Below are 14398 nucleotides of genomic sequence, written 5' to 3' on the forward strand. Positions count from 1 at the left end.
GGAATTTTGGCAGTAATCTTAGACTGAGAGGGCCTTTCTGAATAATTCACACAAGAGTCATTTATAAGATAACTTTTTTAAGGCTACCAGTCTGTGCTTGTGTTTTTCTCACAAAATAACAAAGTCCAGTGGCCTAAATTTTGAAACAAAACTGGAAACCTAGATAGATATTAACAAAACAAAGTAAGGCCTCCTAAAATCAATTTACTTAGGATACATATTATTTAGTCACAGAATTAATTGAAAGGAATAAAGAATTTACCTCAAGCAACCTGTTGTGTTACGCAGGACTAGTGAAGTCTGAAATTTAATTTTATGATCATCATCAAAAGAAGAGTTATTCCATCCAGAATGTGGAACGATCACAGTGTTTGTTAAGGTTGAGAGAGCATCTCGAATGATTGTCATCTTTACAGCATCACATGAGGACAGATTCCAAAGAACTCCTAAAAAATGAGATTTCAAAAATCACATCGATGGTTAGAGATCCGGCAGCTTTAGAAAGGAAATGAAACACGTTAGCCCTAATTGATAGAAACTTAGTCTGTTCCAAACCTAATCTCTGACCCTGTCCGGCGGGGCTGGTGTCCGCTCTGCACCTGTGCCTGCCGCTCTCCTCGTTCACCTGGCTTTGACTTCTGGACCTCGCTGGTTTGGTTTCCTTCATCCCCCAAGGGCTTCCACCTGTCCTCCGTTCCTACCCCACTATTGCTCCAGCCTTTCAGGCCCTCAGCCTCAGTAGTGCTCCATCTAGTTAGGTCTGGACTGATTCTCCCTGAAAGACGGGTGGGCACAGGATGGGAGGGCGATTTGGACCGTTCAGAATCAGAAAAAGGAAAGATCTTGCTTTACCTCTGAAAGCTTATTCTGTTCTTCTGTTCACCATGACAGACCTTTGCTTATGTAACTACCTTGTGGCACCAATAGGTAGGGTCCTGGTAGGAGGGCAGCACACACTGTAGGTGCTTATGAAAAGAACTTAAAGTCTACAGTCAGAGTATTTCTCCAGGATTCTTATAAAATTGGCTATTTTCTCTTTAAAATGTTGTGGGGCAATGGTTTTAAACTGTGCTTCTAGATTCTGGAAGCTTTGCTGGACTCCCATGGGGCAGCCACGTGGGGAGTTGGGGCGGAATCGGCAGCAGGCTCCAGATCTCCACCCCAACCGACCCAGAGCAGCTCCATATTTACCTGTGCTCAGTACTGGGCTTCACTGTTTCTGTTTCAAATCTAAAGGACATTTGATAAGCACTGCTGTAGGGAAAGGTGTTGGAGGACTGATGACTACAGAAGGGACCCAGGAGCTAAGGATGAGAATTCTTTGGCTGTCTGGACCAGATAACAGGAGAAGAGAGTGAAAAGAGAAGAAAGAGTGGGTCAAGGCACAGGGGTGGGGGGTGGTGATGGATGCTGCCACTTATCGTTAACACTGCCTGCTAGTGAGGCCAACCCAGGGCCTATGTGCTCATCAATGGGGCCTACAGCGGCATGAGCCAGCCTCGGGGGCCATCAATGGGGAAAGTGTCATTTCCTAACCTCCCCCTGCTGACAATTTTATAACATGTGATTCCTAATGCCATTGGTACAAATTCTCTTTCTGTAAAAGCCTTTCGAATTCATCACTCCACAAAATTCAACACGGGGGACAGCCGCATTTTTTAATGTGTTTTTTTTGAGACAGAGTCTTTATCTGTCACCAGGGCTGGAGTGCAGTGGTGTCATTATAGCTCACTACAACCTCAAACTCCTGGGCTCAAGCAACCCTCCTGCTTTGGCCTCTCAAAGTGCTAGGGTTACAGGCGTGAGCCACTGCGCCCGGCCCCAATAAGCTCCTTTCTACTTCACAGAATGAATGCATTCCAGTAAAGTTAACTGCAAGGCAAGGTTTACGGAAAGTAAAGCCTATCATATTATAGGTTATAAGTAAAAAATTAGATATACATAAAGAAAATTAAACAACCTGTGTCACAAACTTCAGGTGAAAACATGACTAAGAAGAAGGGTGGTTCTTTGGCACGTTGGATCCTGCAGTTGGTGCCTAGAAATTCTCTGGCTGCTGACAGAAAAACCTGTTTTCGTTGTGTCTGCCTCTACTCCTGGCTACGTGTAAGACCTACTTCTGGTATGAGGATATTTCCCTGATTTGAGGATTCCCCTGATTGTCCGTGCTGGTACTAGACTTTCGTCCTGCTCTTCCTTCTTCCCAGGCATTGAGAATGACCAGGGGAGCTGTACATCATTCTCCAGTTTACTCTTAGCCATTACATTTACTTGGGATTGGACACAGTATACACATTCCTAAGTCAATATAAACAATAGTAACGTCACCATTTGTGGTGGCCTTACTCTGTGCCAGGCACTGTGTGCTTTACATAATACCTTAAAGAGAGTCAGACTGCCCCAAATGAATTAACTTTCCCATTTCATTATTTTATAGGTTTGAAATTCTACAAGTTAATTTTTTAAAGGATGATGAGCATTTGTATTTCTAAATTTAATTTTAGTTTTAATTTCATTAGGCAAGCATAATGAGGAGCAAATGCCATGTCATCATCCATTCTTTTATATGTCTTGTGGCACATACGCAGGACACATAGTAGGTACTCAAAAATATTCGTTGATGGACCATTATATATCCCATATTTGTTTTTACATTTCCCTTTTATTTCCTGCCTGTCAGATTTAGCTTATAAGTATTACCTCCCATTTGTGCCTTTTCTTGAAACTGAGTATTTAGGAGTGTCTTTAAGGTCTGTAACTATGGGGAGAGGGTCGGAACAATGTTCTGGATCTTTCATGAGATCCGTCAGCATAGTGTTGCCTGCCTTTTGCACCGAAACCACCACCTTTGCTATGGGGAGAGAAGAGTCTTGCTGCTGCTCTATCTCCCAGAGCCAGAAGTGTCACACCAACACGCCAGAATCCCCGTCCCTCTGACTGCAACACAGAAAGCAGCACTGTTGCCAAAATATACAATGTAAAACTGTTTAAAAATATATAATCCTTCAGAAGACAGGCTGACTATGCTATCTTTTGGTCAACTGAGATGACTTATTGATCACAACACCAGTCCACCATAGAAATTCAGGCTCTCATTTCTGCAACTTCAAAAAAATGCTCAGAATTATTCTTGGCCAGAAAAAAGGAAAGCTTCTATTTTTTGCGAAGTATGTGGCATTCAAGGGCCCACACATAAGCAGCTTTATCATCCTGCACTATGTGTTATACTATCCCTCTAATCCTGCACTTCGCCACGTAACACAAAGAGGCACAACACTTGGTGTGGGTTTAACTAGCCATTTCGAACATCAAAGCAAGTCTCAAGACACTGGTTTTTCTTCCCCACTTTCTATTCCAAATAGAAGATTATGTAAAGCCAAAGCAACCAGTTCTGATTAACAAATACTGAATGAAAATGATTCAATTAAACTTAAAAGCCTTAGATATGAAATGATTAATTTGGTTTTTATACTCAAAGCAAAAAGCACCACTCTTAAGCCCAGAAATAACACCTGTGTGCGCTCCACTTCACTAATGCAGTAATAAAACAATGTTCTCTCCACTTAGTCTGTCTCGTGTTTCATTTAATGGGTCAGGAAGAATCTCGGTAGGACAGTAAGTAATGAACAGAAAATACACCGACTCCCAGCTGTAGCAAGACTGATGAGAAAATGAAGAGCTGTAGGATTAGCATTCTCCATCAACATGATAAACCACCAGCTCTGACATCCTAATGTAAAATTTGCTTCAAAAAGATTTAGCAGCACACTCCATTATCTCCTGGTTCCTAAAGAGAAAGTTGAAAATAAACTAGAATTTGGTTTAGGAAACTTGAGGTTTTCTTTAATTTAGAGCATTTAGCTATTTGTGACGAGGACTAAGAATATAAATATACAAACTAATTTAGAAAATATTAGGGAATTTCATGCATATTTATTGTAGAAAATGCTGCTTATTCTCTACCACAGGAAAAAGTACACACCAATAATCACAATGAAATACTGCCAGGAGAGATGACAGTTCGTATTCCCCACAAAGAATGAATAAAGTAATTAAAATACCATTCCACATAAATCCTACGCTGCACAATTTTGAAAGAGTTCACATTTAAAACTAGCTTTGTAGCTATTCTAATGGCCAACTAATAATTTTATAGTCAAATTAGAAGCTGATTTCACTGATTAATTAAAATAATAGCAACTATTTGAAAAATGAATTTCTTTTTTTTTTTTGAGACAGAGTCTTTCTTTGTTGCCCAGGCTAGAGTGAGTGCCATGGCGTCAGCCTAGCTCACAGCAACCTCAAACTCCTGGGCTTAAGCGATCCTATTGCCTCAGCCTCCCGAGTAGCTGGGACTACAGGCATGCGCCACCATGCCCAGCTAATTTTTTTCTATATATATTTTTAGCTGTCCAGATAATTTCTTGCTATTTTTAGTAGAGACGGGGTCTCGCTCTTGCTCAGGCTGGTCTCGAACTCCTGACCTCGAGCAATCCACCTGCCTCGGCCTCCCAGAGTGCTAGGATTACAGGCGTGAGCCACCGTGCCTGGTCGAAAAATGAATTTCTTAAGGGACATTAAAACCCAACCAAACATTTGGAAAATGTGATTTCTCTGATAGCATAAATACCCAACAACCTACACATTTTTTTCCTTCTGACATGAAAGACAATCTTAAACCATTCATTTTTATAGAGGATTCAATTTATGCTCTGTTTCTTAATGATAAAAAAAAGTGCTCATGGATATTGCCAACAGAAAAAAATAGCCCAAAATGTACCAGTGCACTTCAAATATCACCACTGGATATGCCCCTGCATTTTCTTTCATGAATCAGCCTTGCTCTCAGTGCTCTCATTTCAGTCTTGCTCCTTCACAACCAACCCAGCCTTAGGGGTGTAAAGAACATTCAAGAGGACAAAGAGATAGCAGAGGTCCTGTGCCCACCCCATCCCCCTCACCCTGTCCAGGTACAGACAGTGTCTTGACAGGTGGCTCTCAGGACCATGCTCCAGCTCTCTGGAGGCAGGAACATTGCTGTGTGTGTGTGTCCCCTCCTGGCAGTTCTGTATCTATAGGTTCAGTATTGTGTGTACGCACCCTATAAGCATTTTTGAAAAATGGGGGAATAAATATTACATTCATAGTGCAAATATAACATCAGGACTCCAGATCGCATACAAAGGCCAGGGGGTGTATCTCGTCAACCCACAATCTGTTGACAACAAGGTAGGACAGTGGGCCTCTGACCCGAGGGCCCCTGCCTGCTCCTAGCACATGCCTCCATTATTACTCCCTCGACAGTCTCCGGCTGAAATACTCAGGATCTAGCAAAAACTCATTTCCATTTCTTCTCTCTGCAGCTGCCCCTGAAGTTCTCCCCTTAGCCCCAGTGGGAGTTTTTATACACTTCTGTGGCTATTTGTTAGGAAGAGAGTAATGTCAAAATGCTATGGTGACTACATCCTGCCATAATATGGCTATCCGCCGCCCCCGCCAGCCTTAAAGCCACACACGTCATACCTTTTAGATGTACGTTAGTTCTACCCATGCACAGTGTGGACCTGCGCTGCCCAATGTTGTAGCCCTCAGCCACATGTAGCTACTGAGCACCTGGAATGCGGCTAGTCCAAACGGAGAGGTGCTATTAAGCACAAAATACACCCTAGATTATGAAGACTTGGTATGAAAAAAAATGAAGGTAAAATCTCATTAATAATTTTCTATTCCTTAGAAGTTGAAATGATACTTTGGAACTATAAAGTCAAATAAAATACATTATTAAAACAAATTTCACTGTTTTCTTTTTCCTTTCTTATGTAGCTGCTAGGAAATTTAGAATAACACACGCGGCTCACATTATACGTCTACGGGTAGTGTTGGTAGAGACGCTTGCTCATTTCAGGCCAAACTGCAAGGGAGACACGCAGGTGAGTTGTCTGCTCTTGGAGGCCTTACCACGAATTGTTACACCACCAGGCAGTTGTGGCAACAGGTAGGAAGAGCAACGGGCACGGCTTGAAAACCCTGTGTGCCAGCACTCCACATTCATCGTCACAAAACACCAGCAGCAGGTACTGTGATTGTCACCGGGGAAGCAGGTACGTGACAGAGGTGATTTGCCTGGAGACACCAAGCAGGAAGGAAACAAGTCGATCTGGCTCCAAAGCCCACACTCGCTCAACAGCAAGCTGCCTCTCCCTGGAGGTTTCTCAGAGTGTGGGAACTTCTGATTGGGAGAATTGGAGCCCCCATATTTGAGCTGGAGTGTGAGGGGCAGAGGCCAAGGAGACGCAGGCTGGTGGGGAGGAACTCTTCAGGCAGCCCATAGCGGCTCAGGCTGCCCTGGCAGGTGGGCGCAGGGACTGCAGACTTGGAGGAACTGGTGGGGAAATCTGAAATGCAGTCTTGGGTGTTAGCCTGGGGATGACAAGGAGGCTGATGGGCCAGGAGGGAGGTGACGAGGACCTGAAGGGGAGAGGAGGTTGTGGGAAGGCCAAGAGCAGGGAAGTGTTTGCATGAGAATCTGGAGCCTGATGCAGGCTGAGGCTGGCATGAAAGACGAGCCAGCAGTTTGCACGTGTGTGAAAATCTGGTGCCGGTAACAGAAATGGGAGGAAGTCCAGGGGGTGGTGGGAAGAGAGAAGTGCCATGGGAAATGCCTATCATTTGTGGCCCCAGGCTAATCACCCAAGCTCTCCACCAGAACTGAATGCTGTGAGCAAATTGTGAAAGTGAAGTGGAATCAAAATAATGGGGAAGCAATTATTATGAGAGAGGAACAAAAATACTGCCCTCAATTATAGAAAATGCCTTTCGCTGCATAAATTCTGAGGAACAAGTCATGTGGTGTATAATCATTCCCAGGGTCCCTAAGATGCCACCATGTGAGCAGAGGCTGCTGAAACATGTGCAGTGACGTGCAGTGCTGCTCCTGGCTTAAAGGCATGGCTGTGGCTCTCTCTCTCTGTCCTCACGGCCACTCAAGGCCTGCTGCTATATTCCCGGCTGGCTGGCACAGCTGACCGTCCAGGGGGTGGGCAGTCCTGCTGGCCCAGCCAGAACATGCGTCTGCCTTGCTCACCGCAGTGCTCCCTGGGATTTCTTGCACACAGCAGATGCATAATAATTGTCGGGGATGGGAGAGCTCCCTCAGGCCCAGCTGCATGCTGAGAGGTTACTACCTCGGGTTTCAGGGGCAGTGCTGAGTGGGTGCTCGGGTGGTCTGAGGGAAGGAAGCTTCCCAGGAGGGAGATCCGTGGAAGTGAAGACCTGGGCTGGCCACAGAGGCCGCACAGGGTGGGCCCAGCCTGCCTATTCCATTTGAAGAGGATGGCTCCCGCCACCGAAATCTCCCCCCAGCTGAGGGACATGACAGATCTTTAGTGTGTTCAGTGGACACAAAGGTTAGCCTGAGTTTCTGTAATTTTGCAGGCACAAAGGTGGATCAGAGCACTTTTGAAAAGATCTATTAATTTCTAGAGATCCATTTACAGAATCACATTTGCATTTCAACCTATTCTTTTTTCTAGGTAATTTTGCCACTTCATGAGTATGTTGAAAGGATCAATGACATAATGTAGTTATACAGTCCTGTGTTCCCTGACAAGGGAACAGAAAATAAATAAGGTTATGTATGATTCGGAACTGCTGAGAATGGTCCATATGGGATGCAAAGGGTGGTTCCTTCTGTTAGAGGAGAGTTAGTAAAATGGAGCAGGTTATGCAGAAGGAAGCGGCAGTGAGGGCAGCGGCCCCGGCCACCCTGGCTGTGCAGGTTACTTCAGCATCGGACACAGAATTAGGTCATTTACACTGTCGTAGAGATTCACCCGAGGAAGTCACTGAAGGCCCATATTCCATAGCTGACATACTTGTGCCAGGAACACACTTGCTCCTCTGTAACTGCACTAAATCTTCAACCTAGCTGTCTGGTCGCAGAAGCTTACAGACAAAGGTGCCTTCAAAGTCATAAGCTGAAGGCCATCAGACGGACTCAGAGACTGCAAGGCATTTGAGGGACCTGGTCTGGGGTCTCCAGGACATATTTGCTTTAGATCTTCTCTCCATATGCCTCTGCCTTGTGTTTATAGGCCATCTAGTTTACCGAGAGCGCGTGTCATTTTGCTGGGAAATTCTACTCGGAGGGTCGACTACCCAAGTTCTGTACGTGACATTCTCACAGTCTCCCCACTTGACTGCCTCATTTTGCCTGGCACTGGGAAGCCTACACTCAAAATATAAGGTCATATTACACTTATGGGGTTGAATCTTTTCATACTCAGACTATAAATCTTAAAATACTCACAAGACTAAAATCGCATTTCAAGGTTTTTCCAAGCAAACTGAAAGTTTATGATTATACCTGATCACTAGATTGATGTGAGTGGGCTGATGGTGAAGTTCAAGGACATTTCTCTATAATCCTGGGTAAAACTCAGAGAGCAAAGGATATCATGCGTTTTTTTCTTTTTCCTTTTTGGTGGTAACTTGAAAGAACAAGGGAAATGACATTTGTACCCCCAGATTCTGTTTTTTAAAAAATTTTTTTTTCCTATTTATAATGTATTTATTAATTATTTATGACAGGGTCTTGCTCTGTCATCCTGGCTAGAGTGCCGTGGCGTCATCATAGCTCACAGCAACCTCAAACTCCTTGGCTCAAGTGATCCTCCTGCCTCAGCCTCTGGAGTAGCTGGGACTACAGGTGCGCACTCAGATTCTTCTCCTGGTCAGCCCTTCTCAGTGGCCTGGGGATGGGCGAGGACAGGCAGGGGAGAGGTCAGGGGAGAAATATCTCCAGCCTGGACATCAGAACTCAGCCTGGAGACTCACCGGCTCAACCTCCCTGGACCCTAGTTCCTAGTCTGTAATACGGGGTGCTGCATAGATGCTTTCTATAGGGACCTTTCCAGTTCAAAGTTCTCTAACTATGAATTAAGAATTGGTCCATTTATAATAAACTGTTTTTGTCTTGTTACCAATAAAACTTTTAAAAATTTGTTATTTTATTTCTCATTACCAATTTTTATAATTTGAAATGTTCTATAAGTGAGAGAAAGTATTTCTGTTGTTATTTTATAAAGCGCACCAAGCTGATAAGGATCTTCACTGATTTGGCCTGGGAAATGGGAGGGGATATTGCTAGATTCCTGAAAATGACCCATGCAGCTCCCAACAGCTCTAGTGGCCCACAAAGGCAGGACAGAAAATAGTAGATTGACTCCTCTCTGGACCAGAGAATAAGTGACTATTTTGAAGGCATATTAATTAGGTCAAGAGGACATATTTAGTAAATTGTTTCATCTGTAATAGCAAGTAACAATCCAACAGGCATGTCCACTAAGCTCCTGCTCTTTGTAGTATATACGACCAATTCCTCCAGAACATCTTGCTGTTCACTAAACCTTAGCCTGGCCCATCTACCCTTCCTTAGTCTACAATTGTCATTTTCTTATTAATTTATCATCTAATTAGAAATGTGGAGCCAATGATCAAGAAGAGAATATGCCTAATTTCACGTTCTGTATAGTGTCTGGAATCCATTGCTGGCATCCAGAAATTTCAAAATAAACAGTGTGGAAATATTTTACTTGGCCATATGGATGAATAATCACTTGCTAAATTGGAAGGAATGTGAATGTAACAGTCATATGAACAAAGTTCGTTATTACTAAAGAACAAAGGCTACTTTCTGGTATTTAACACCAGTGTTAATAGAGGGTAACAGAAGTGTGATAGCTTGGGGACAGCTGGTACATTAAAAAGCAGGCCTCCAGATTCTGTGCAGCATCTTTAATGTCTATTGTTTTAAAAAATGATGCTTTCAAGAAACTCAATAACTTGAAACTCATATTTCCTAGCTTAGAAACACTATTTAATTATCTTGAACAAATGAGTTCAACATATCTTTTTTAGTGACAAGATGTTCCCATTTTCCATCCATAGTTTGTGGCCTAGTAGATATTCATTTTATAAACCAACTGGGGAACAACTATACTTCATTCAGCTTTCAACTTTAAGCACAATAACGACAAAAAGTACCTTTGAAATAAAAAAAATTACCCTAAGCACCCACATACATCAGCAATTACAAAAAAAAAAAAAAAAGAAAGCTCATTAGGTTTCAACCTGGAAAATGTTCAACACAATGAAGAAAACACAAGAATCATGTTATATATTAGAGAAACATTTTAATTAACAACGACAGCCATACTGTCTTGGGAAAATATACTTGGTAAAAAGTACTTTTTTTCCCCCTTTGAAAATAAAGAAGTGGCCAAAAATACAGGCCCTGGGAAGTTATTATATTTAAAGCAGAAGCAAGACATCTTTTTTTTTCTTCAAATATTAATAGCTAAAATTTCTGCACTTAAGTAAAAATTGCAAAACTGAAACAAAGGGGATTAGAAAAAAAGACTTTGGATTAATAACTGGGTTGAATTACTTAATATTAAGAATAAAAGAATACCTAGTTTCAAGGGGATAGTAATTTCTTCAAATTATATAATATTTTGAACACTACAGTTCATTGTGCTTTAATATTCCTAAATTGATTATAATTTTCACTTAAGAACTCTTAGACCATAGCTACAAAGGCCAAGTGTTGTGAGAGGTTGGCCAGGGCCCTGGTATTTGTGGATAAGGCTGGCAGGACAGTGAGATTTGGAAGGATAGTGCTCTGCTTTCCAAGGGGATCTTTAAGAGGTGGGTAGCTGATGGGGACACTGGGTGACAAGGTCACATAGCCCCCTGTTTTGTCTGCAGCAGACATGCTTTAACGAGAATGGTTTGGGGGGTACACGCTTTCCTGGTTAGAAGGGGTCCTGGTGGCTGGATCTAGGGTTAACTGGTCTTCTTGTGGGGCCACTCCTAGGCAAAGTGAGCTCCTAAGGATTTGTCTTTCTTGCCTTCTCCAGTTACATCGTCTTGCTGCTTTTGAGACAACTCTGCTGCTCAGCCTTAACCCCAATAAGTAATGAGTTCAAGCACACAATGGGTGTGGAAGCTGTCCAGGGGATTCATGCGTTGGATGGCTGATTGGAAAAAATGAATTTTGAGGTCCCCCAACCCCATGATTCTACAATTTAAAGATAGCTTATGACTTGAGGAAGAGTTAATGGAAAAAGAGCTCAAGCATCTCTTGATGTTTTCATGCTTTAAAACATATCAAGGATCAGTCACTCTTAAAATATTACTGAACGTCAGTTAAGGTTAGTACCACTAAGTTGTAGGACTGAGAAATGTGAATAATTTTGTTATCTCCATAAATCTTGGACTATAAATATATGTACACACACACACACAGAGAAGCAACTATGCTAGATTTATATTGTGACTTGGTAGTTTCATATTAGCTAGACAATGTTGACATATAAATCAAACCCAGGCCGACATTTAGCCTTTGGAATTGGAAACTCACTTCTGAAGTCCTCTGGCCCAACTCCTTTACATACGGCAATCAAGCTAAGCGTTTACACACTAACCACTCTCATTCCAATGTTCGGGAGAAAAATCTCACAAGCAATTGGTCCACATATCAAAATAAACTATTAGTGGTAAAAGTATATAGTTATAGAGCAATTCTTAATTTCCCCTACTCTATACAAGTATGGCCTAAATTGCTTCTTAAAGCCTAAGAGCTGCTGGTAGATTTTTCCAAAACAGAAATATAGGAAGTTGTCCCTAGTTTTACATTGGAAATGATACCATCTATTAGGAAAACAGCTCTTTTTGAATTAGAAGACACTCATATCCTCTCTTTAAGGTCAGGGTCCATACCTTAAAACATCTTGTGTTCTCAAAAACTAGTACTGTACCTACACATAAATAAAACACGGAAGAAAGCATCTAAATTAGCACTCGATTTCAGAGTGTGCCCCAGGTAAATTACTACATAAAAACCCTGAGTAGTAAAGTCTGGCTCTATTTCAAATAAATTTGATTTATTTTTAAATGTTAAAAAAAAATCAAACTTTCGTGTACTTTTCTTCTTGTTTATCACTAAATCTTACAAATTCCTTGACTTCAGCTCAGGAAAGGCACCGTAACAGTCTCTCCCAAGGAAAAAAACTCACAAAACAGAACTTCAGAAAAGACTTTTCCTCCTGTGAGAAAGCATGACAGAATAGAACAAAGTTGCACATTAAGGATGTAAGGACCAAGCCATGATAAATCTGGCTAGTTAATCAAAAGGCAGCCAAATTTGAGTAGAAGCTGTGCTCCTAATGCCAGTTGTCCCTGGATCACCGCCGATCCTTAGGGGGCAGCGCACACATCATTCTGCAGCCTTGTTGGCTGCACAGGTGTGTTACTGTGAGAAGATGCTTGAACACGATGCAGTAAGTTCATATTGATGGGAGGAGAAACATCAAACAAGGACAGAAAGCACACATGTACTGCAAATAACTCTGACTCCTGTTCTCCTTAGCTTGTCCTACTTTTCATTTTCTATATATACATACACACGTATGTGTAAATAATTTATTATTTGGTACGAGAGGGTGAGATGCCTCAAAAGCATTTTATAAAGTGGAAGTATACACTAATAAATCAATATGTAATTTAGAAGTGTTAAGGCAAGTTCAAAATACATTAAGGCAGGCAGTCCATTCCAGAGTTTAAGATGACATGTAAAGTGTATTCTACTTTTAGTATGTAAATTTCATACCTTATTTGGAGTACAGGGGAATATTAGTGTATTTTGAACATTAATATCTTATAAAAAAGTTGATTCCTCTTAAATATTGGATGCATGATGGTTTGCTACATTCCCAAGTGTTACTGAATTATTTCTGACAGAACCTACAACTCTTGATTTCATAGAGGAAGCAAGTGGGGAATGGGATTAATTTTGAAAAAAATGTTGTTAAAAAAATTTTAAATTAAATATCTCAAGCATGAAAAACAGCCTAGAAAACATAAAACAAAAACCCAGGCATCCACCATCTAGTTTTGTCAAATATTAACATTTTGCCTTATTTGTTTCAGATTACTCTAAAGAAAAGGTGCTAGAAAACATTCCCCAGTCCCATTTTCTTCCCTCCTGCTCAGAGGTAACCATTATCTTGAATCTATTTTTATCATTCCAATCAGAAATTTTAACTTTATTCCATGTGCATATATCCAAAAATAATTTAGTCTCAATCTACATACATATTTAAAAATTTTATATAAACAGTATCATGCTGGAGTTATTCTGCAAATGTTTCTCAAGATTTATCTAATGTTACTATATACAGCTCTAATGTGTTTATTTATTAATTAAAAAAAATTATTTTTTAGAGATGGGTTGTCACAATGTTGTCCAGGCTGGTCCTCCTGCCTCCCAAGTAGCTGGGACTCTAGGTGAACGGCTAATGGGCTAATTTTAACACTTGTGTGATTTCACTGTGTGAGTACTGCAATTTATTTAACCATTCTTCTGCCAATGAATCCTTAGTATTTTCCCCAAATTCTCTGTTATAGGAAATGCTGTCAGTCATCTGTCTTCCTGCAGAGTTGTTCTTCCATCCCAACCCCAGTACTCTTGAACTGACTGCACCATCAAGGTATCACTTGCTCCTCCCTGCCTCTCACTCCCCACATCTGACCGTCATGCCCAGACCATAGAATATTGCCCTAACTGTTCCCCCTTCTTGATGCCACTCCTCCTTTTCTATCATTGAAATAACTCAAGCTGCTGCTATCGCTGGACTGTTGACTTCTTCATAGGCCTCCCAGGCTTGTCCCCTCAAATCATCCTCTACCTTGCCGCCTGCTGGAAGAACGTATTCAAAATCCCAAACTGGCCATGCCACGCTCTAGTGGCCCCACTGCATGTGGGCCGCTAAGTTCTTCGTAAAAGTTCCTTAAACCAAGCCTGTACCTCTCTCCACCCTTGCTTCCCTTTGGTAAGTTTTATGACACAGCAGTCCCCTCTTGTCCGTAGCTCTGATGCCATATCCCATGTTGGCTCTGAGCTTGCGACTGGAAGGACCTCTTCTGTTTCCCAGCCAATGCCTCCTAAGCCTTTAGGTCAACTTGGGTTTCGTATTATCTAGGAACTTCCCTACCCATTCTCTATGCTCCCTATGCAACATATAGAGTGAGTTGTCGGCCACGTTTCCCTGACATTCACAGAACCACAGTGTTCCTCACCAGTCTGAGTGGTACTTAAGGGCAGGGACTGGCTTTTATTCATCTTTATATCCCTGAAACTTAGCAATAGTGCCTGGGAATAGAAACAGGCACTCAGACACTGGCTGAACTGAAGTGGAAGGCAGCCAATCTATTAAGTATATTTTATTTTCATAATAAAGACAGCCAGTGTATTTAAAACAAGTAGAATTAGTATGGAATACATAATAAAAAATGACGTATTCAGTCCTCTATGAACAAGACATCTGTTAGCTGATAC

At 41.8% G+C, this 14398-nt stretch overlaps 1 protein-coding gene across 13 annotated transcripts in view; it reads right to left on the bottom strand.

Moving 5' to 3' along the window:
* The window catches only part of PKP4 (plakophilin 4), a 222853-nt gene that overhangs the window by 24099 nt on the left and 184356 nt on the right, over positions 1-14398 (bottom strand). For all 13 annotated transcript variants that reach the window (XM_069456298.1, XM_069497850.1, XM_069497681.1 and 10 more), the window contains one exon: positions 263-446. In XM_069456298.1, coding sequence (XP_069312399.1) covers positions 263-446 — 184 coding nt within the window. The remainder of the gene's footprint in view (positions 1-262; positions 447-14398) is intronic.

Source organism: Eulemur rufifrons, chromosome 1 (genome assembly GCF_041146395.1).
Source record: "Eulemur rufifrons isolate Redbay chromosome 1, OSU_ERuf_1, whole genome shotgun sequence".
NCBI lineage: Eukaryota > Metazoa > Chordata > Mammalia > Primates > Lemuridae > Eulemur > Eulemur rufifrons.